This window comes from Podarcis pityusensis (genome assembly GCF_964106645.2).
Source record: "Podarcis pityusensis genome assembly, chromosome: 17".
Taxonomy (NCBI): Eukaryota; Metazoa; Chordata; class Lepidosauria; order Squamata; family Lacertidae; genus Podarcis; species Podarcis pityusensis.
In genome coordinates, this window is record NC_138042.1 from 11,287,451 (window position 1) to 11,311,448 (window position 23,998).

General features: G+C 45.1%; 2 protein-coding genes across 2 annotated transcripts in view; one reads left to right on the forward strand and one right to left on the reverse strand.

Moving 5' to 3' along the window:
• The window catches only part of A2ML1 (alpha-2-macroglobulin like 1), a 61,403-nt gene extending 61,166 nt beyond the window's left edge, over positions 1 to 237 (reverse strand). Inside the window, exon 1 of the mRNA XM_080987704.1 lies at positions 147 to 237. The gene's annotated coding sequence lies outside the window, so the exon portion shown is untranslated. The remainder of the gene's footprint in view (positions 1 to 146) is intronic.
• A 9,401-nt stretch (positions 238 to 9,638) lies between these two features.
• Positions 9,639 to 22,994, forward strand: LOC308466779 (prostaglandin-H2 D-isomerase-like). The gene is made up of 7 exons (XM_080987974.1): positions 9,639 to 9,900; positions 12,261 to 12,382; positions 14,538 to 14,605; positions 15,512 to 15,607; positions 17,353 to 17,454; positions 21,033 to 21,061; positions 22,818 to 22,994. The coding sequence occupies exons 1-6, from the start codon at positions 9,793 to 9,795 to the stop codon at positions 21,044 to 21,046; spliced, it is 510 nt and encodes a 169-aa protein (XP_080844100.1). The 5' UTR covers positions 9,639 to 9,792; the 3' UTR covers positions 21,047 to 21,061; positions 22,818 to 22,994.
• The last annotated feature ends 1,004 nt before the right edge of the window (positions 22,995 to 23,998 follow it).

Consider the following 23,998-nt stretch of genomic DNA (forward strand, 5'->3'; position numbering starts at 1 on the left):
GAGATGTGGGACCTTCAAAGATATGGAGTGGGCAGGGGAAAGAGGCACATGTCTTCAGGAATGAGGGCACAGATCGCTAAAAGCAGAAGCGGTTTCACAGCTGACTTATTCATCCTTATGAAGAAATAGCTTTGCAAGCAGCTTACCTACGGTCCAATGGACCCACCCTGCTTGGAAGACTCTCCACAGACTTGCACTGCAGCACTTTCGCTGAAGGCCTCAACCTGTTATTGTGGTTGCATTAGCAGAACTGCACTCTCAGCCTCTCTCGATGCACCAATTCTGAAAGAGCTTTATAATGTGAAACATTAAGCAGCTGTAAAATGCTGATCTGTTGCTTTAAAAGTATGTGTACTCTAAAAAGGGGGAAGGAGGGGGGCGGCAAAGCATCTGTTTCCATCGTGCATGCCAACTTATTTTTGGTCGAATCAGACCCAATATAGCCACTGTTTTAATATTTAATGTTGTGCTGCTACAGCAACTAGCTTCCACATACTTTGGAAGCATTAATACTCAGCATAAAATTCCCTCTATCGGTTCACTAGGTGACAGAGCTGTCCAGTGACACTTTGGTGCCAGAAAAATGCTGATAGTTCCATACTCCCAAGTGGGTCCAACAAGAAGTTCTCCTGTGCAACTCTCATTGAAAGGTGCTTGTGCAGTGACTATTTATTTCACACTGCACACATAAAGGGATGTCAACTTTTCAGTTTTCCAGTAGCGGCTGGGCCAAACTTGGGAGCGCTTAATAGCAAGTTGATAGTGCGTACAGCTGTGTCCTTAAAAAATCTCACCATCACCAGCATCATCTGCTTCACTACCTGCAAATACACAATCTCTGCAAATCTCTGAGCTGAGACATGAACCAAACTCTTTCTTTTCCTTAACCTGAGCAATGAGGAAACCAATGATGCTTTTGCAAACAGACAATCTCTCTTACAGCTTCTTGGGGCTGCTTTTTTTGGGGAAAGTAGTACAAGTGGTACCTCAGGTTACATACACTTCAGGTTACAGACTCCGCTAACCCAGAAATAGTACCTCGGGTTAAGAACTTTGCTTCAGGATGAGAACAGAAATCGTGCTCCAGCGGTGTGGCAGCAGCAGAGGCCCCGTTAGCTAAAGTGGTACCTCAGGTTAAGAATAGTTTCAGGTTAAGAATGGACCTCCGGAACGAATTAAGTACTTAACCTGAGGTACCTGGAAATATTTATATACAATTTGCTATTTGGGGATATATGAATTTTCTTATCCAAATACATTCACTTTGGATTCAAAAGAATCAGCAACTCTTTTCATTTTGGGAAGGCAAATATTACATCTTAAAGCCTGGACAAGCAGGAGGAAATGTCTATAGAAAGTGCAACAAGAGAGAAAAAAATGGGGGCAGCACAGTTTTAACAATTTATCACCAGGGGGCGAGAGAACCTCAGAAAACACCTGGAACAATATTTACGCTGAAGATATTTGCTCAAAATTGTCTCTGATGGGAGAGCACAGAAATTGGCACCATGCCCAGACTATATTTAGCATGAGTGCAGATGTGGCAGTCAAGCCAGTGTTTTGCTCAGTCCTTTCACAGATGTGAAGACGTGACTTTTGGAATTGTGCTTTTGGATGCAAAACGAAGGAGAGCTCTATGGGGACTGAACATTCACAGCTGGACTGTAATAAGGCATGGGCAGGCAAACTGAGGCCCAGGGGCTGGATCCGGCCCAATCACCTTCTAAATCCGGTCCACAGACAGTCCAGGAATCAGCGTGTTTTTACATGAGTAGTGTGTGTCCTTTTATTTAAAATGCATCTCTGGGTTATTTGTGGGGCCTGCCTGGTGTTTTTACATGAGTAGAATGTGTGCTTTTATTTAAAATGCATCTCTGGGTTATTTGTGGGGCATAGGAATTTGTTCATATTTTTTTTTCCAAAATATAGTCCGGCCCCCCACAAGGTCTGAGGGACAGCAGACTGGCCCCCTGCTGAAAAGGTTTGCTGACCCCTGGTAATAAGGGCTTGAGTATAGTTACTTCCACACTAGAACCCTAAAGCACTGCTAAGATGTTGCTATTTCGCAAGTACAGTACCTGGAACCAGAATTAAAATGCAACTTCCATATACGTTCCAAATAGTGTTGCATTTTCTCAGCAATCTTCTTCTCCATGACCGAGGTCTCTTCTAGACTGTTGCTATTTTGGAATGGGGTTCCATCACAAGCCGGCAAATTCTGGTCATGCAATTAAGGCTGATATGGAGGTATTGCACAACCCACAACTGGGCTTGTTACAATAAGGAACGTGATGGGGAAATGTGCTTGGAAGTGTGAGGTAACACTTGCTCCGATGCAACAGCATGTAACCTCCCCACATACAAATGAGAAGGAATACTAATTAAGTTGCCAGCTCTGTCTACTTTCCCTGTAAACAAATCCAGATAAATGCGCTATGAAGCCATAATCTGGAAGCATCCCAAGAATGTCCCTATAGTGTTTACTCACACAGTTCCGTTCCTGCAAGGAACTTGAATTATGCATTCCCACTCATACTTTCTTTGTAACAAAATGCTGCCATTAAAAATGAAATGAAAGAAATGAGAAAAGGAAAGTGAAAATAATAATAATGAAATTAAAGCCATAATTAAAGCCAACCCACTCCACCACCACCCAAGGGCAGAAACTGGTACCTGGTTGTTCAGTTGAAAAGGAATAGACTAGTATTCATCCATTTAAACTCATCCCCGAATGTGGGTTTTGAATGTCCTTGGATGGAAATGCAGTTGATTTCCAAAGCAGAACAGTGGAAAATGGGAGCAGGGGTTTTTTTTGGGGGGGGGGGTGTTACAGGGAGTTTGGGGATCTAAAACACACACTAATCAGACTAGATTAAGATTGGTTGATGCCTTGGAACTGTACCTCTTTGGGGGGCAATGGAGTTGCAGAAAACACAAGCCTTTTATAAAACAAAGATGCATCAATCTGCTTAAAGAAACTTGAATTTGATGTCCATTGTACATGTCCTAAGTTCCCTTTTGCAGCCATCTTATAGCACTTTTCAAATCTTTACAACAGCCATGTAATGGAGTTCTCCCCCATTAAGCATGCCTGCAGCAAGGTTTAATGGAGGGGAGAGGCCCTTCACCTTAAGGTTGCAATATTTCAAATAGTGAAAATCCAGACAGAAACGATGTTGAGCTTTTTTTTGAAACAACAACAAAAAAGTTTCTGAGGTATTTTCTTTGAAAATCGCAAAAAAACAACAACACTGCCGACATGGGTTGCCATACATCCAGATTTTCCCAGACGTTATTGCAATTTTCGCCCTGATACTGCTTCCAACTGCAATATTCTGGATATGTCCAGGAAATTCAGGATACATTGCAACGCTACTTCACCCAGCAGTTTAGCATGCCGCTGAGTGTAGACCCTGCCTGCTCCTTTTGCAGGAGGGAAGCAGGGACAAACTTATTTTGGGAACCACACCAGGGCCCCCTGCCCAACTTAATCTGACCTTGACTTGACGGAATGGCTGCTCCCAGCTGGCATTTGAGGAAGAGAATTCCTAGTGGAGCTTGTCCCTCAGCGGAGCTGATGGAATTATTGTGTCAGGTATATGAGCTGGGCCTTGGAATACTCCACTTCCTGGGAATTATCAGCAAGTTCTAGGTAGACTTACACAAATCTACACTTTAAATGATCATATAGACAGCAGCAACTACTGCAGGCAGCAAAACCAAAACTCATCCATGGGGAAACAAAACAAGGACCATTTGCCAGTTTCGGAGAAGCAAAGAAACACATCCACAACCTGTTTTGTTGCCTGAGGGAACCTAGAAAGGTTGCCCACAGAGATGTGCCGAAAGGTAGGAGGAGATGGAAGCAATTTGGCCTGTTTGCTTCACAAATGGGACAGCAGTCGCCCCACCTCACAGTATTTCCAAGGCTCCAGGCCTCCCCGAGCCAATAGTTTGATAACCACAGCTGCTGGTTGAACTGGCTATCATTGCCTCAGTGGAGTGAAACCCGTTCACTTCCTCACTCTCTCCAACTGGTTTATCTGCTCATCTGGACAACAGCTAAGTTACAGCTACGTGGAAGACTTCCTGTCACATAGGAAAAAGAGAATGTGAAGAATTTCAGAAATGACTCCCATGAGACTAGACACAAACAGAAGAGCAGAAAACCCCAATGTGGTCTCTGTCTGTACAAGGGGCATGAGATAGATTCAGCATGGTGGGCATTTTAACAAACGGACTGAAATACAGTCATACCTTGGGATGAATACGCTTCAGGTTAAGCGTTTTCAGGTTACGCTCTGCAGCTACCCAGAAGTAACGGAATGCATTATATCTGGGTTTTGCTGCTTGCGCTTGCGCAGACGCTCAAAATGATGTCACATGCATGCACAGAAGTGGCAAAACGTGACCCGTGCACGTGCAGATGCACAGTCACATGTTATGTTCACTTCAGGATGCGAGCGGGGCTCCAGAACGGATCCTGTTCGCATCCAGAGGTACCACTGTATCAAACTGTCAGTTATGCAATTTTTGGAGACCAGTTCTTCAACCAAAAAATGTTTACAAAAATACATATACCAGGTGAAAATGTGTATAAAAAGCAAAATGAGGCCTTTAAAGCCCTCAACGACCTCGGCCCAGTATACCTGAGGGAGCATCTCCACCCCCATCATTCTGCCAGGACACAATAATTGACAGCAGCAACTACTTCAGGAAGCAAAAGCAAATAAATAAAATAATAAAATAAATAAAAAATATTGTTGTTGTTATTGTTGTTATTAGTAGTAAGTGAAAATAACATATAAAAATGCATTGTGTTAGGAAATATCGCCTGCAAAAAATTGTCTTAGGAGAAATGCACACTAAAATGCTTGGAGGGAAATCGTAAGAACTGATGCAGAAATATAGCAAACAAAAAAATCTGGGACTGGAAAGCTGAGAAACTGAAACTGACAGATATGTCGATCCCCAATCTGTGTTGTTTAACACTGCAAATTGGGAAAGATTTGACTTGGTTCCCTTATAATATTTCCCCTACATGTTAAAAAAAGAAAAGAAAACCACAATCTAGCATGTCAGGGAGAAGTCTGGGCTAATGCTTTTCTTGCCTTGTTTGTTTGTTGGGATACATTTAAAAATCAGTCCCACAGTTACAGCATGAAACGAGAGGCCAGCAACATGGGTCAGTTTTAGCTCTCATAAAGCAACACGGTGTCCAGAAACAATAACAATGTGAAAATCTTTATGGTATAATTCAAACTGGAAAGTGAAAAGATATGTAATTTCTTCATTAACCAATCTTTTTTTGAACAGATATAATGAAAAATACTCTGGAACAGTGCTCATGTTCACTTACAAGTGATTGGCTGATGAAGAATTCAACGAAACAGTAGTTGTTATCCGGAAACACTGTTCAGCAGAGTTCAGAGTTGGACATCAGAATTGGACATTTGCTGATTATACAAAGCTTCACAGAGTGCTCTCTGCCAGGTAAAGTCTGGCACCGTGATTCATTTAAGGACTTTCAGAGACTTCAGTTTTTTAGTTTTGATGTTTTGAATTCTTCCATAAAAATTTTCACATTGTTATTGTTTCTGGCCATCGTGTTGCTTTTGATATTGCTGACTCATATTTTGCAGCACAGGGGTTGGTTTGTTTAGCTCTCATAAAGACATAAGGTCCATCTAGTCCAGCATCCTGTTTCCACAATGGCCAACTAGATGGCCATAAAAAGTCTGAAAACAGGACCTGAGAGCTTCTCGTGTAGTTTGCAGCAACAGGCATTCAGAGACTGCGGTGGCAGAACCTGGCCACCATTGATAGCCTTATGAGCCATGAATTTGTCTATCTCTCTTTTAAAGCCCCCTCATTGACTTGGGTAGCGGTGAAGCTGCTGTCACCGGATTGCACCTTGTCCTGAGGCTCTGAAGACATCTTCTTCAGCCAGCCGTTCTAGGTCTTCAGGGAAGAGGGCTACCTGGCCAAATGGGCAGTTAGAGGAGTTTAGTCAGGTAGAGCTAGGACTGGAGTCTATGTGACACCTCTGTTTCTGAGGTGCCTTCAGTAAAGGTAAAGGTAAAGGGACCCCTGACCATTAGGTCCAGTCATGGCCGACTCTGGGGTTGCGGCGCTCATCTCGCTTTATTGGCTGAGGGAGCCGGCGTACAGCTTCCGGGTCATGTGGCCAGCATGACTAAGCCGCTTCTGGCGAACCAGAGCAGCGCACGGAAACGCCGTTTACCTTCCCGCCGGAGCGGTACCTATTTATCTACTTGCACTTTGACGTGCTTTCGAACTGCTAGGTTGGCAGGAGCAGGGACTGAGCAACGGGAGCTCACCCCGTCGCGGGGATTTGAACCGCCAACCTTCTGATCAGCAAGTCCTAGGCTCTGTGGTTTAACCCACAGCGCCACCCACGCAACCCTAATTGTTTGAGGCGGGGTACCTTGCCTTGCCTTGCCAGCAATAAATTTCTTTACTTCAGGAGATAAGGAAAGGGATAGTGTCCATGTCTTCAGTAGAGGTGTACAAAACTTCCTGGAATTCCATTAAGTTCTGTTTCCTAAGCTGAGCTGTAGCCAAAAGATTTTCACAGAAAACCTCTGGCCATATCAAAATCTGCTGATTTAACCTCCAGATCAATGTACGTCTGTGGGGCGGTGGTGATTGCTGACTGCTATTACACACCCAAACATGAAATTTCTAAGCCCAACAGCTGGAAAAATGCATTTGCTTCCTCTCTTTCCTCCCCTACCACAGGGCCTCTTTTCTCATGTTTCAGGCCTTCCTTGTTTTCAGTATGAAGTCATGCGGTTGGTAGAAGCTGCTGCTTTAAAAGCCATAATTGCTCACAGTTGACCCTTTTTGCAGTGTACGTATGTATTTTTGTATAACTTGGTTTTTGTTATTTCTTGGGTACACATGGAATGAATGGGGAGGGGGAAATGGGGGAGTTCTTTTGAGTTTGGCAGTTTATCCATATTTACTACTGAACATGCACAAACAAAGGCAAAGAAAAATTATTTTATAATATGGTTCTTCATGCCAGAGGCATTGCTGCTACCATGGTTGGAGCAGCAGGTGTTGCATTCCTTAGAGGCTGGATAAGAATAATTTTATTTTTTTATACCCCACCCATCTGGCTGTGTTGTCCCAGCCACTCTGGGCAGCTCACAACACATATGCAAGCATAACAAAACATCAAACATTAAAAACTTCCCGATACAGGGCTGCCTTCAGATGTCTTCTAAAAGTTGTATAGTCCTTGACATCTAATGGGAGGGCATTCCACAAGGAGGGCGCCACTACCGAGAAGGCCCTCTGCCTGGTTCCCTGTAACTTTGCTTCTCACAGTGATGGAACCAGCAGAAGGCCCTTGGAAGTGGACCTCAAAATTTGACTTCCTTCCTCCTCTTTCTGCAGTTCCTTAAATTCATTTTTTCTGTCTTCTGCATATCCATATTCGTTTAAATTTACTCATTTCTTTCTCAGCTGTAGATATATACTCTTATAAAATTGCATGTTATTACATTAATCCCGCTAATATTTTTATCTGTTTATAATTTATATGTAAATATTCAATAAACTATTTCCATTCTTTTATTAAAAAATTGTTATCTTGATTTTGTCATTTGTGCATATTCCATGAGTTTTTGTATCCATTCTTTGTTTACTGGGACTTCTGCTTCTTTCCACTTTTGGGCAAGTAGTAAGGTAAAAGTAAAGGGACCCCTGACCATTAGGTCCAGTCATGGCTGACTCTGGGGTTGCGGCGCTCATCTCGCTTTATTGGCCGAGAGAGCCAGTGTACAGCTTCCCGGTCATGTGGCCAGCATGACTAAGAAGAGAAGAAGAAGAGTTTGGATTTGATATCCCGCCTTACACTCCCCTTCAGGAGTCTCAAAGCGGCTAACATTCTCCTTTCCCTTCCTCCCCCACAACAAACACTCTGTGAGGTGAGTGGGGCTGAGAGACTTCAGAGAAGTGTGACTAGCCCAAGGTCACCCAGCAGCTGCATGTGGAGGAGCGGAGACGCGAACCCGGTTCCCCAGATTACAAGACTACCGCTCTTAACCACTACACCACACTGACTAAGCTGCTTCTGGTGAACCAGAGCAGTGCACGGAAATGCCAGAGCGGTACCTATTTATCTACTTGCACTTTGACGTGCTTTCGAACTGCTAGGTTGGCAGGAGCAGGGACCAAGCAACAGCAGCTCACCCCGTTGCGGGGATTTGAACCGCCGACCTTCTGATCGGCAAGTCCTAGGCTCTGTGGTTTAACCCACAAGTATAGTAGCATACATAAATACATTTCTATACAATTTAGGTAGTTCTGTCCTTATAATTCCCAAAAGGAAAGCTTCTGGGTTCTTGTTTTTTTTTTTACAAACGTTAGTTTAAACATCTTTTCCAATTCATTATACAGTTGTACCTCATGTTACGGATGGGATCCATTCTGGAGGCCCGTCCGTAACATGAAAAGCCCGCAACTTGAAGGGCCGCATCTGGGCAGGCGCGAGGCGCGATTTGGCGCTTCTGTGCATGTGTGAGCGGTGAAACCCGGAAGCAACCCATTCTGGTACTTCCGGGTTGCCGCGGGACACGAAAAGACGCAACATGAAGCGGATGCAACACGAGGTATGACTGTATATCATTTCCCAATAAGTGGTACCTCAGGTTACATACGCTTCAGGTCACAGACTCCGCTAACCCAGAAATAGTACCTCAGGTTAAGAACTTTGCTTCAGGATGAGAACAGAAATCGTGCTCTGGCGGCGCGGCGGCAGCAGGAGGCCCCATTAGCTAAAGTGGTGCTTCAGGTTAAGAACAGTTTCAGGTTAAGAACGGACCCCCGGAATGAATTAAGTTCTTAACCTGAGGTACCACTGTAAGCTTTAACCTTACTACAAGACCACCACATATGATAAAAAGAACCTTCTTTCACTTGACATTTCCAACATGTATTTGATTTAAATTTATACATTTTTGCCAATTTGAGAATAAGAGTCTCATGCTCTACCAACTGGAAAGTCATTAGGTTCCTCCTTAACTGGCTCATACCAGATTGATGGTCTCACTGGTAATGTGCCTAACCTAAATTCCACATCGCTCCCCTTCCCCACATGACTCAGGGTGCACTGTGAGGACCACTGAGCAGGCATGTAACTGTTTCCTAAATGCCTTGCATGTAAGAGATCAACTGCCTTGACTTTAATAGAAAAATTAGAAAAACACTATAGTTTCAGGCACTGTCATTTTCACTCCATGAAGCGGAGAAGGAGCAGCGGGGGGGGGGGGGGGGATTAAGGCAAGAGGAGACGCCAACACAACTTGAATTTCCTTTGTTCCCACAACACCTGCCCCAGGGATGTTCCAGGTGAGGAATGTGGTCTGGAGGTACAAACCTTATCCTAACTTTAGTTACAACTGGCTCTCGGCTCCTTTTGATCATAGCCCAGGCCTCCGTTGGTGGTGAAGTTCACCGTAAACCACCACCCACAACTAACAGGGGAGGCCACAGGCCTTGGAGTCCTTCAGAACAAGCATCGATGGGCAGAGTGTTCCCGGGTTTTTAGAAAATGTACTCACCACGGATAACAATTAGTTCTGAAAATCACCTGGTTCTCTCTCTCAAACACCCCACGACCTCTTTTAATTGCAGGGCTGTACTGCATTAGATGAAATTTGGGGACATAAGCAGAGGGATATAAATCCAGGCATCGCTTGAAGAACCGAGGTCTCTGCAGAAGTCGCAGACATTCCTGAACTGCTGCAAAGCCTTGCAAGGATGAACATTGTGCTGATTATTATTGTGTTTGCTGGCACCTGCGCAGCATTTCGTAAGTACGAGATTCCTGTACCCATTCCGATGGTGCCAGACTTGGATCTAAAGAAGGTAAACAGCAACATTTTTCTCCTTCACTTATAACTAGGGATGGTGACAAATTTAGCAATAATCGAGCTTGCACAGCCTTGTTCACCTGATTACAGACTTTGCAAGCTGACTGTGCCCTCTTTATAACCCACCTGTTTCTCCACGGAGCGCAAGGTGATGTACCTGGTTCTCACCTTCCTCATTTAATCCCCACAACAACCCTATGAGGTAGATTGGGCCGAGAGGCAGTGACTGTGAGCTTCATGGCCGAACAGGAATTTGAATCCTGGTCTCTCCCATGCCCTAACCCAGTGGTTCTCCAAGGCTGTGTTGTGCCACACTGGTGTGGCAGGAGAGGATGGCAAGTTTAGCAGGAAGAACCAAGGACCAATAACGAAACATTTAAACTTTTCAGTGTAGTGTGTGTGTGTGTGTGGGGGGGGAGAGAGAGAGAGAGAGAGAGAGAGAGAGAGAGAGAGAGAGAGAGAGAGAATATAAAACAAAAAACAGTATCCACACCACTCTATAAATCTCCAAATTATATTTTTTCTGTCGCACCAGCACCGGAGGAGGAAAACACTTAAAAACGTAGCAGAGTTTCCAAAAAATAGACCGGAGGCAATTGTACTTCATCCAGCAGAGCTTTACTGGTGCTGAAGGAAAATAAGCATAACGGTCACAAATCCAGAACATTCAGGATTGGCACAGTCCATTAAAAAAATCCAGTTGCAGCACTTAAAATAGAACTTACTAACTTATAATAAGTCTAAACCTTAACACTACAGCATACAGAACACCATACTGTACTAAACAGATAGAAAAGAGAAAACGAGTGAAGCGCAGGCTCCTCCTGGTCTTGCTATTATAGTCAGTATTATCTTGACAAAAGGATAACAGAACCAGTTTCAACCAGCTGTACTCAGCTTCTCTGAAGGAATAAGCCAAACAAAAACCTTCTGCCGGTTTCTTTCACAAAGAGAAGGAACCTTCTAGAACCCTCTCCAACTAATCAGAATAGGAAAGATCTCTACACATCAGATCAATACTTTCTTTACTAAGAAACACTGACATTTTCAACTCTGACTAATACGAAAGTTCAGAAAAGAGAAGTGCTTCTTTGTCTTGACGAGATAAGAGTTTGTTTGTCTCATGTTACACCTAATAAAAATGAGATTACCAAACAAATGCAAGCTCACACCTCTCACTGAGTTTGTAAACATATGTAAGGTACATATGTAAGAGGCTCATTTATAATTATATTGTTATAGATTGGGGGGGACCCCCCAAACCCTAGAAACTAATAAATGGTGGGATTTTGATTATTTGGGATGTGAAGGGAGAACTACAAGCTGTAAAGAGATTCCTGAGCTAGCCTATGCAAAATGGCCTGGCCAAGCCAAGGCCGTTAAGAAGCATATCAGGGCCATTGAGAGTCATTGGCGATGCAAAAGCAATGTCCTCCTGCCTTGCCCTGAGGTGTGAACAGAGACTGGGCGTTTGGAGGGTTTGCCAGGGTGACTGGGTGTGAGGTGACAGGGAAAGAGAGTTTTTAGCAGGGTTTTCTGGGAAGAAGAAGGAGAAAGAGTGGAATCCATCTTGAGAAGGCTGGCTGGGAGAAATGCCTTATACTCCAGGGCTGCACCCCTGTGGGGCACAAGCCCCTCTTGAAATGACCATGCTGTAAGATCTGGACTCCCTCCATGCAGACTGAAGGAGTAAATATGTGAATAAATCATATTTTCACAGCATCTTCAGTTCTCCTAAGGAGCACAAACCCTAGGTGAGTGCCTGGAACCTGCTCAGCAGAGTGTGGGGTGAAACCCAACTACTCTAAGAATATTTTGGGAACGAGTCATGTTCCTATGTAGCATTGTTTTATATGGCCATACCTTAGTTCTCGAACGCCTTGGTACTCATAGGTTTTGGATCCTGAATGCTGCAAACCCGGAAATAAGTATTCCGGTTTGTGAACGTTTTTTGGAAGCCAGACGTCTGACGTGGCTTCCGCTTGACTGCAGGAAGCTCCTGCAGCCAATCAGAAGCCTCTCCTTGGTTTTCGAACGGTTTTGGAACTCGAACGGACTCCAGAAACGGATTAAGTTCAAGAACCAAGGTGCTACTGTACTTATAAAGTAGTTGTGTTCTGTGTTAGTAATCAAGCACTGCTAGGAGTTGCTTCTTTTTGTTTTGCGATGTATTTCTTATCAATTAAAAAAAACAAACTTGATGTGGCTTGAGCAAATTTTCATTCTGAATGTGTGGCCCAGAGTGGAAAGCCTGAGACCACTACGCCACTTTAGTTACCAGCCTACAATATATATAGAAATGTCTTCCTCAACAACACAAAAACAGTAACACACAAACAAACATCTTCTTCGTAGCTCACCGGTAAGTGGTTCCCTATTGCAATGGTACAGTATAACAAACAAAAGAGACCATTCTTTGGCTATTCAATGGAGCCCCAAGAGGATGGAAGACTGGTCTTCAAAATTAATTATCCATGGTAAGTCTGCTTCCGTTGCTGTGATCATGATCTCCCTTCACGCAGCACAGAATAAGGGGAAGGGTCCTGAGGCTCGGGCCTGTTGCCCACCCACCCCAGCCTCTTTCAGCAGGGAGGCTAGGTCGTATACCCAGGACTTTACCTGGACAGGCAGAGACCCCCCCCCCAAGCCCCAGGCATCCCCCGGGAGGAATAACGACACCTGACAACGTGTTATGGGATTAAAATTGGCTACAATTTTATTAAATTCTCAGATGTAGGAAGACCTTGGCTTAGGCATTGGGCGTTTATCCCTCCCAGTCCCCAGCCGGGGATCTGGGGAATATCAGGGTTATCCAAAGTGTGTGGGGATTGGGCTGACTCTGGAGAACGTCCGTTCAAGCAGAGAGCCCACCCCCCATTTTGCCGTGTCGTAGGGGAGAGCACTGACAACCCATTGGCCTATGGCCAGTGCCTCCCCTCAAAATAACTCCTTTAACGGGCAACCCTGGAATTTCCGGCGCAGGGGGGGGGTGGGTCACCGCTTCACGCCTCCACCCCCAATTGAGGGAAGATAGACTAAAGGATTCCGCCCAAGGCATACAAAGTTGTGACGTTTAGCCACGGGGAAAGCGAAACCTGCCAATGCAGGGGAATTCCTTCCCGGTCCCTCAACGGTGACCATCTAGGACCGCAGCAGCGCCTGCATAGCTGTAAAGAAGAAGATTAAACTGCGAAAGAAGGCATAAATTGAGGGAGGGCAGGGTGGGAGAAGTTCAGGAGGACCAACAGGTAAGTTACACCCTCTATTGTGGGTGTGGGCGGTCCTAACTATACCTGGGCAATTCCCTTGGCAACGTGCCCCCCCCAGCCAGAATTGGCTAATTGACAGGGCTAGGCGGGAACCTCCAGGTATCCAGCTTGGGGGGGGGGAGCAGTGAAGCCAACTACCTTGCCGGGGGTCTAGTACAGTGGTACCTCTGGTTACGTACTTAATTCATTCCGGAGGTCCGTTCTTAACCTGAAACTGTTCTTAACCTGAAGCACCACTTTAACTAATGGGACCTCCTGCTGCTGTTGCGCCGCTGCCGCACAATTTCTGTTCTCATCCTGAAGCAAAGTTCTTAACCTGAAGCACTATTTCTGGTTTAGCGGAGTCTGTAACCTGAAGCGTATGTAACCTGAAGGGTATGTAACCTGAGGTACCACTGTAGTCCTGGGGGGGCACTGTGCCCAACCACGCAAAAGCCACCCCCCCAGTTAATGTGGGGAGCGGTCATTTTGTCTGAGGTCTAGCCTTAGCTGTATCCCTGGTCCCCGAAAGTCAGTTACATCAGCTGAGATTCTGAATGTCTATTGGGCAGCTTCCCGTTGCTCCCTCTTCTTCTGAAACTGGGCAATGCCCCCCCCCCCGAACTCCAGGACTGGCCAACTCCAAGCTGCTGATGGGGATAATGTCACAGAAAAATTTGTTCTTTTGGGGGGGGCTGGGAAGGGGAAGGAGTGCAAAGGTCAGGGCCATCTTGGCAGGCTGGGACAGAGGCCTAGAGATGGCTGGGAGGATGCCTTGGATTCCAATGCTGCCCCACTGTGGGGAACAAGCCTCCTCCTGAGATGACGGTGTGGTCAGATTTGCAACTCCTCCATCTAAACTCATTTTAACTCCATCTAAACTCTATTTAAGAGGCTTCTACTCTGCAGCTTCTACTCTGCAGCCTCTTATAGTTGTTTTATCTGCGAGTCTTTTAGCTCTTATGCTCTTACAGTTGTTTTAACCGTGTGCCTTTGCTGGTTTTTAGCTCTTATCTGTTTTAATTATTAGTTTTTTATCCATCCATTATCTGTGTTTAATCTTGTATTTTATTAGGATGTTTTATGCCTGTTTCCTTGTCCTCATTTGCCCTAACAATTATCGGTCAAAAAATCCTAACTGCTATTTTATCTATATGCTTTTTTAATCCTGGTCTGTGACCGTAATAAAGTTCATTCAAGCTAAACTCAGGTGTAAATATGTGTAATTAAACCATATTTCTTAAAGGCAATACAGCGTGATTCTCAGAGGAAACACGGCCCTGGCTGAGCACCTGGAATCCCTTTGAAATCTTGTGCTGAGATGGGGGGGGGGGCGTGCTGAATGGGGGGGGTAGCAACTTCACAACCCTGCCTTTCTTCCCAGGGATGGACAATGTCTGAGTAAAACAATTCTTCTACTCCCTGTAAAGCAGGCCGAATTTGATAGTGTAGGTAAGTATAATAGATTTCTCCATAATCTCCATCCAAGCCACCCCCCCACCCCCTGCCCTCAAGCTCCAGTGAACCTGGGAGAGCAACTTTCCAAGTTCGCTACCAGAAACGGAAGCAGATTTCTCTTCCTTTCTGGATTGAGTTAGATGGATTTCTCCTGAGAGCTAGAAGGGCCTGAATGGAATATTTGGCTTCTCTCAATTATGTATACCCCGCCCATCTGGTCGGGTTTCCCCAACCACTCTGGGCAGCTCCCAACAGAATATTAATAGTAAAAAAGCGCCAACATCAAATATGAAAAACTTCCCTAAACAAGGCTGCCTTCAGATGCCTTGTAAAAGTCAGAGAGTTGTTTATTTCCTTGACATCTGATGGGAGGGCGTTCCACAGGGCGGGTGTCACTACCGAGAAGGCCCTCTGCCTGGTTCCCTGTAACACCACTTCCCGCAGTGAGGGAACCGCCAGAAGGCCCTCAGAGCTGGATCTCAGTGTCAGGGCTGAACGATGGGGGTGGAGATGCTCCTTCAGATATACTGGACTGAGGCCGTTTAGGGCTTTAAAGGTCAGCACCAACACTTTGAATTGTCCTTGGAAACGTACTGGGAGCCAATGTAGGTATTTCCTCTGTCACCAAACTGCAGTAATGTTTCCTTAATTAACTCTCCCCTCCTGTGGTTTCCTGCAACTGGTATTCAGAAGCACTTCTTCCTCCAACTGTGGAGGCAGAGCCATTGATAGCCCTCTCCTCCTCCACAGATCTCTCTTGGGGCAGTGAGTTCCATAGTTTAACTATGGGCTGAGTGAAAAAGTGCTTTCTCTAACCCCCCCCCCCCACACCTTTCTTTTGCATCTGTGGAAGTGACTCCCATGCCTGTTAATGGATCTTTTGCGGCTCTTTTTCAATAGATGGGTGGACAACAGTACACATCGTGGATACAGATTATGAGATTTACCATACCATCCTCTTCAGAACAGTGCGTTCAGGCATGCTACAGCTCTTTGGTATGTCTGGAGACTGGCCTGTGGGAGCTTGTTTGGGTGCCGTAGGTTATGATGGGCACACCTGTTGTGCCCATCTTTTGAAAATTTTGCCCTTCCTCCCAGTTTGTCTAAGGAGATGTAAATACCACCACTAATTGCCAATAGAGTAATCCACTCCCCACCCCCGCCACTAGATTTGTCAGAATGCTTTGAGCATCTTGATAAAATGTCAACAACAAATTTGCCACCATCTACTGGCAATTTAAACCACAGAGCCTACGACTTGCCGATCAGAAGGTCAGTGGTTCGAATCCCCGCGACAGGCTGAGCTCCTGTTGCTCAGTCCCAGCTCCTGCCAACCTAGCAGTTCAAAAGCATGCAGCACAAGTAGATAAATAGGTACCGCTCCAGCGGGAAGGTAAACAGCATTTCTGTGCGCTGCTCTGGTTCGCCATACTGGCCACTTGACCCAGAAGCTGTACGCCGGCTCCTTAGGCCATTAAAACGAGAGGAGCGCCGCAACCCCAGAGTCGTCTGTGACTGGACCTAATGGTCAGGGGTCCCTTTACCTTTACTGGCAATTCAAATTTTCGTCCCCAGGACAACCCTGCGAGGCAGAGTAGCTTAAAGTGCTGGTTAGCATGCTCTGTGCAAATGTGCCTCACAAACCCCTGAAGGTTGCATCAGGATGGGACAATTCAGAATGGAGAAGGAACACTGCCCAGGCTTCTGGTTTTTCATTTCAAACCTCCTCCTTCTGAAGCTGTTCTTTAAAAAAGGGGGAAGGGAAGGAGTCAGGCAAGAGGTATTTGTTAAGATACTTAACAGCGTAATGCAGCAGCAAAAAAGATCTAATGCAAATCTCAGCTGCATCAGCAGAAGTATTGTGTCCAGATGCATAGAAGTCACAGGACCACTCTATTCTGCCTTGGTCCAACCACACCTGGAATACAGCGTCCAGTTCTGGGTGCCACAATTTAAGGAGGATATTGACAAGCTGGAATGTGTGCAGAGGAGGGCAACCAAGGTGATCAAGGGTTTGAAAACCAAGCCTTACGAGGAATGGTTGAGGGAGTGTTTATTTTTGCTTGGAAAAGAGACTGAGAGAATATATGATAGTCATATTCAAATATCGAAAGGACTGTCACATGGAAGAGGGAGCAAGCTTGTTTTCTCCTCCGGAGGGTAGGACTCAATCCAATGGATTCAAGTTACAAGGAAGGAGATTCGGACTAAACATCCGGAAGTATTTTCTGACAGTGAGAGCTGTTTAACCGTATTTTTCGCTCTATAAGACTCACTTTTTCCCTCCTAAAAAGTAAGGGGAAATGTGTGTGCGTCTTATGGAGCGAATGCAGGCTGCGCAGCTATCCCAGAAGCCAGAACAGCAAGAGAGATTGCTGCTTTCACTGCGCAGCGATCCCTCTTGCTGTTCTGGCTTCTGAGATTCAGAATATTTTTTTTCTTGTTTTCCTCCTCCAAAAACTAGGTGCATCTTGTGGTCTGGTGCGTCTTATAGAGCGAAAAATACGGTATTTTCTGACAGTGAGAGCTGTTCGGCAGTGGAACAGACTCCCTCAGGAGGTTGTGGACTCTCCTTCCTTAGAAGTTTTTAAGCAGAGGTTGGATGGCCATCTGTCATGGAGCCTTTATCTGAGATTCCTGCATTGCAGGGGACTAGATGACCCCAACTGTACCATTCTATGATCTATCCTCCTGCACTATGATGCTGATTCTCAATGCCAACTCCTTGTTTGTGTCTTAAGGCAGGGAAAAGACTGTGTCAGATGAAGTGAAAGAAAAATTTAAAACTTTGGCCAAAGATATGCAATTCGATCCAGATGCAATCACCTATGTATCCGAAAATGGTAAGGGCAATTAATGCTTAAGATTTTCTCCGCCCTGGTTTGAAGGTATGGTGATGATGATGCTAGCCGCTTGGACTCTAGAGATCACTAGGTATTATTAGAATCTGGATATGAGGGAGTTGGGTGGTGTTTAGCCTGGAGCAGAGGAGATCGAGAGAGGATGGGATAGTCCTCTTCAAATGTCTCCTGGGCTGTCACATGGAAGATGGAGCTAGCTTGTTTTCTCCTGCTCTGGAGGCTAGCTTCTGAACCAGTGGATTTCAATTACAAGACAGGGGGTTCCAACTAAACATCAGGAAGTACTTTCTTACATTATTATGATTAATTAAATTTGAAGATCTCGGGACAGTTCGCAGTACAGTGGTACCTAAGGTTATAGAAACTTCAGGTTACAGACTCCGCTAACCCAGAAATAGTACCTCGGGTTAAGAACTTTGCTTCAGGATGAGAACAGAAATCACACGGCAGCAGCGGGAGGCCGCATTAGCTAAAGTGGTGCTTCAGGTCAAGAACAGTCTCAGGTTAAAATGGACCTCCAGAACGAATTAAGTTCTTAACCCAAGGTACCACTGTATAAAAATACAATATAAAAACATAAAAATACATAATAAAAAGGAGAACAATAACAAAACAAACCCATAAGTCAGGGGTCAGAAACCTAAGGCCCATGGGCCAGAAGCAGCCTGTGGAGGTTGTTTGACCGGCCCACGACCCACCCCTGAACCAAGCTGCCCACTCGCTAAACCGGCGCAGCGCAGGGACTCACTTCCACGGTGCTGTAAATTGCGTCTGCGCATGCGCAGATGCCGGAAATCACATCTGCACAGATGCAGACGCTGAAAATCATGGATGTGCCCGCTCACGTGCATGCAGAATCCAACCCACAGATAGATCTCCATGGGACCGATCCAGCCCAGGCAAGATAAACCTTGCTGACCCCTGCCATAAGCCATCCCTCCCACAAACACATGTAAAAGGACATAGACTGTTCATCAGCCCAAGGCCTGGCTGAAGGGGAATGTTTTTGCCCAGTGCCTAAATAGCTATAACGGAGTGGCGCCATCGGCAATGGTGGACTCCCTCTGATCTGGAGGGACTAGCTCCACGCGAAACGGGTCTTTTCCGCTACGGCGAAGCGGGGACCCTTTTAAAAATCACAATCGGATGAAGCCTGTGACCATGGGACTCGGCGGGCACCTTTAGCGCCCCCCCAACCCGCAAAAGAACCCACTAACGGGCTCCGGAGCGAAGAGGGGGAAGTGGCGCGGTGCTGAGAGTCAACTGCTTCTTCCGTGGAGCGAAGCCGCACAGCCGTTGCCGGAGAGCGCTGCATTTTTCCTGGGACAATTTGGCTTCTAAAATAATCACCCGTGAGTACTTAAATTTCGGACAATTAGACTTTAAATAAGGACTTGCGAGCAGAAAGGAAAATTGGACTTAAAAGTTTACCTCAATTTGGCACTGAAACGGGAAGGTCTAAACAGGAAGTCAGCCTTCCGTTTCTTTGTAGATAGATTAAAGCAAAGACATGGCAAACTAGAGCTCAGAAAATCGCTTGTAAAAGATTAACTTTCATCATTTAAAATTGTTGAACCCCCTTCGGAAGCAGGAGAAGAGGGGGGATTTTTTCGGACTGTTTAAACCTGCAGAAGTGAGTGTAAAGTAAAGTAACTTTCCACCGTCCTGATCCTGGAGCGGGGTGTCAGGACTGATGTTCTTTGAAGCTCATTGATCAGAGACAAACGTTTTTGACAGATAGCTATAAGAAGAGAAACATTGATTCCATTGTTCCCCTTCGCATTTTAAAGGAACAAATATTGACAAAATATCTGGAAAAGGAAACTTTGTTGTTAGACTTGTCTTTAAAAGAAAGAACAAATAGAAGTTTTCCCCCTAGAGGGAGACTGTGAAACTGTAACCAACTCCGGGGAGCTTGCAGCTGTTACAGATTACAATCGTGGGAATAGACTTCTGACCTTGCAGGACAATGTATTCAGAAGCTCTGTTGCGTGCTTTCTGTAAAACAAATGCCCTACTGGAACAGCTACATGAGAAGACGGATTTGATGACTGATTCGATCAGAAATTTTGAACAGGCAGTGGGAAATTATATGGAGCCCACCCAGGAATTAAATCAGGAGTGTGCCCTGACAGAACAGATGAGGGAAGAGGATGTTGCTGAATCTTGGGCACCAGAGATGGAGGGAGCTGTGGCCCAGCAGGAACATGAGCTTTTGGATTTGACAAAGGAACTTGGAAAAAGCCAGACTGGGAAAGATAAAGTTTGGTTTGGTTTGGAAATGGGGGGTTGGATAGACCCCCCTATGCAGGGATGTTTGGACTTTTCAAGTCTGGCAATGGGCCATGAGATGTCTGGGATTGTGGGGGCTCCTAATTTTGGAGGGATTTTGAAACATGTTCTTAAATACCACATGGAGTTTAGTGTGGACTATGGAAAAGGGGCTGATTTGTCGAGAAGGGTCAAAAACATTGTTAAGCTGGAGTTCCCACGAGTGAAAGGAGCAGGGGACAAAGGAAAATACAGCTATAAATATGAAGAAGAGCCGCGGAAGGGACATGGAAGGGACTTAAGGGCCTCGGATACAAGGTTACCAGGTTAATGCGCTAGATCGATGGGATAATAAGGACTGACAAAACCCGGGACCAGGAGGAAGGGACGCTGGATGAAGATTGGATTGTTTTTATTTCTTTTTTTTACTACTAGGATTGTTTTATAAAATTGATGAATGTTAGAAAAATGTTGGAATGAAATTATTTGGCTTTAGCAAAAATGTTTAAAGAATTATATAAGAATATTATGGTTATGAGAAGTTGCTAAAAATAAGATTTAAGTTTTAAGCTTTAAGGTTCTTTATAGTAAGATAAGATTAAAATAGATTAAGGTAATGTAATGACAGAATATTATGAAATATGGAAAGGATTTGCTGCGACAATAAACAACTAGGATACAAAAAAAGGGAGGAGGAGGAGGTCAAAGAAAGAAGGTAATGACAGTTGAGGATTTGAGAATGATGGATTTGTTTTTGAGTGTTTGTGGTGTATTTTTGTTTTTTGAATTTGTATTGTTTGATGTGGTTTGTTTTTTCTTTGTTTTTTCCTTCTCTTTTTCTGTTTTGTTCTCTTTTGTAATTCTAAATTTTTTTCAATAAATATCATTTAAAAAAAAAAAAAAAGATATAACGGTGGTTCCAGGCGATTCTCCCTGGGGAGAATGCCCGCAAAATGGGAAGCCACTGTAGAAAAGGTCCGTTCTTGTGTTGCCACCTTCCAGACCTTTTGTGGAAGAAGCACATGAAGAAAGGCCTCACATGATGATTGCACAATCCAGGTTGGTTCATGTGGAGAAAAGCGGCCCTTGAGGTTTTATCAAGAGAAGGTTTTCCCCAAATGTAGATAAGCATTATGGAGACTTTAAAAAAGAGAAAACCCTACTGATATCTGACAGCCAGTCTATTGTTGGCTATGGAACAAAATAATAATAATCCTGATCTTGTTCTGTGCCCTGGACCCAATCCCACATTTTGCTCACTCATTAACCGCATTTCTTTTCATCCACAGATCTCTGTATATAAGAAGATATGGAAAAGGTAAGATAATTAGTCCTCTGCACACTTACCTCGGAGGTCATAAGCTTTATTGAATTCAGTGGTGTTTACTCATGAGTAGACACATCTAAGGTTGTGCTGTGAGTCCCCAAGGAAGAAGCACCCTACTCTGATTTGACTCCAGCTCTGCAGGGTCATATACAGGACACCATACCTTAAAGCACATTTAAAAGGGTTTCAGGTCACAACTGAAAGGCGATACCCCTCCCTTGGGGAGATCCCAGATGCGTAACCGACCCCAAAGGATCCTGGGAATTGTGGTCTCCTCTCAGAGCTACAACTCCACGCACTCTGAACAAACCTCAGTTCCCATGATTCTTTAGCGTGCTTTAAATATCCTTGAAATACAAGATGTGTAATAATAATAATAATAATAATAATAATAATAATAATAGTACTTATACCCCGCCCGTCTGGCCAGGTCTCCCTAGCCACTCTGGGCAGCTCCCAACAGAATATTAAAAACATGATAAAACATCAGACATTAAAAAGTTTCCTAAACAGGGCTGCCTTCAGATGTCTTCTAAAAGTTAGATAGTTGTTTATCGCTTTGACATCTGGTGGGAGGACGTTCCACAGGGCAGGCGCCACTACCGAGAAGGCCCTCTGCCTGGTTCCCTGTAACTTCACTTCTCGCAGTTAGGGAACCACCAGAAGGCCCTCAGAGCTGGGCCTCAGTGTCTGGGCTGAACGATGGGGGTGGAGACGTCTCCTTCAGGAATACTGGGCCGAGGCCATTTAGGGCTTTAAAGGTCAGCACCAACACTTTGAATTGTGCTCGGAAACGTACTGGGATCCAATGTAGGTATTTCAGGACCGGTGTTATATGGTCTCGGCAGCCACTCCCAGTCATCAGTCTAGCTGCCGCATTCTGGATTAGTTGTAATTTCCGGGTCACCTTCAAAGGTAGCCCCAGGCCTCAGGCAGAAGTCTCCATGAACACTGATAATTTTAGCTGGTTTAGACCTGGGACCTTGTATATGCAGACCGTGTTCTCTGCCAGGGAGCTAAACCAGCCACCCCACCCTGGCGAGCGTCCAAGAAAGGGTGTTTGCTTCATATGAAATGATCTTGGCAGTGGATTAGGGGAACAAGATTGGTCCCCTAAATGTTCCCCTGGCGCCTCCTTCCCAAAGCCCAGGAAACCTCTGCCCAGCTTAGGGAGGGAGGCGTTATGATGCTCTGGTAGGTCCAAGAGCCCTCCTGCCACCTTCCCAAACACCACCTGGGTTTCTGAGGGAGGCAGGAAGACTCCAGCATTCGGCCAGAGCCCTGGTGCTTCCTTAAAATGTTTAGTTGCTTGTCCCGTTAGTTTGACAAAATGTTTAGGGGTATGCGTACCCCTGTGTCCCTCCAGAAAAAAAGCACTGGCTCTGCCCATCATCACCTCTCAGCATGCTTCTTTGTGCTTCCACAGGGGAATGGAAGTCGGCACAGACCACTCCAGCATCCAACTGATTCCGACATTGACACTTTCTTGCTGATTTGCTGATATCATTATTATTAATTGATTTTATATACCACCCTCTACCCAGAGGTCTCAGGGCGGTTATCACCTATGGCCTGGAGAGCAGGAACATTATCATTTGAAAACATTGGCAGATCAGGCTTTTGTTAAATGACCAGAAGCAGGAACCAGAAGAAAACATCTGCAACCTTTGTGGGTTTTCTCCATGGGCCAAGGTCCCCACCTCTTGCTGTGATAACGGGATCTCTTGTCTTTTGCAATTCCATGCAGAAAGCCAAAAATAACATGGGAAAGATGTCTGCATGAGGATGGGGATGGAGGAATCGTCCTGGAATCTGCCTCCTGCATTGCAAATATCAACCACCATTGTGAACCACTCCATTTGGAAAGAAAACTTGAATCATTTGGATCAGATAAATATTCATAAATGGTATTCTAATCACATAAGTGGTACTGTTTTCTTGTCTGTTGGCCTAAGAGAAAGAAAACTTTTATGTGTACACCCCAGATTCATAGCACTATATAAAAAGGAAAATTCCTGGATTCTGAGATCCAGGCTTGGGGCAAGTACTCTTTGGTGAGAGAACTCCAGTCGAGATCACAAAATACGCAGCAAAATAAAGCATGGAAATACAGGTTATTGGACCTTTAAAATATGCTCTCTACAGTGATTTCCAAAATGTCCCCATTGGGGGGGAAAAACCTTTCTAAAGTTTCCTTCTTCCCCAAGGAGACCACAAGCTTGGAAAATAAAACATAGTTTACTTATAAACTCTTCAAAGGCCAGGTTCTTGGACTTCAGAAAATCACATAGGCAGTAAAACCTGTCTTAGTTAGAAAGTAGTGGAACTTCCTAAATTTCACAATTCACAAAATGCCTCTGAAATGAAACAGCCTCTCTCTTCTTCTAATTTCAAGGTGCTGAACACAACTATGATAATAAAATTTGTTGACTGGCTCCTGTTGAGGAGATACAAAGATGGTCATGTATAAACGACCCAGTCCACATTGTGTACATGATTTCATTTGGCAACATTGCATTTCAAACTCCTGATTGCAGCATATGGTGCCATATCGCATCATACACACCAACCCCAGGACCGATGGCATGCAGTTGAGTCATGACATCCCGGTTTTCTTATCTCTGATGTAAGATGATGCGCTCATTAGTGTAAAGCAAAGCCTCGCAGGCATCACAGGGCGAAAGAAATGGACAGTAGCATAACCAGTTCTGCACAGTGAAGGACTTCCCATTCCCAGCGGCGGAGCAAGCCGATCGGGCACCTGGGGCAGCGTACATGCCCTGCGCCCAGTGGTGGGGCCAGTCACCCACAGGGCAGGGTGGGGCCAGCCAGGGCAGGACGCTCCGCTGGGCCTCTGAGAAGCCTGCCTGCCTCCTCCAACTCAGCGATCCAACAGCTGAGGGGGAGGCAGATGGCAGGCTGTTTGGG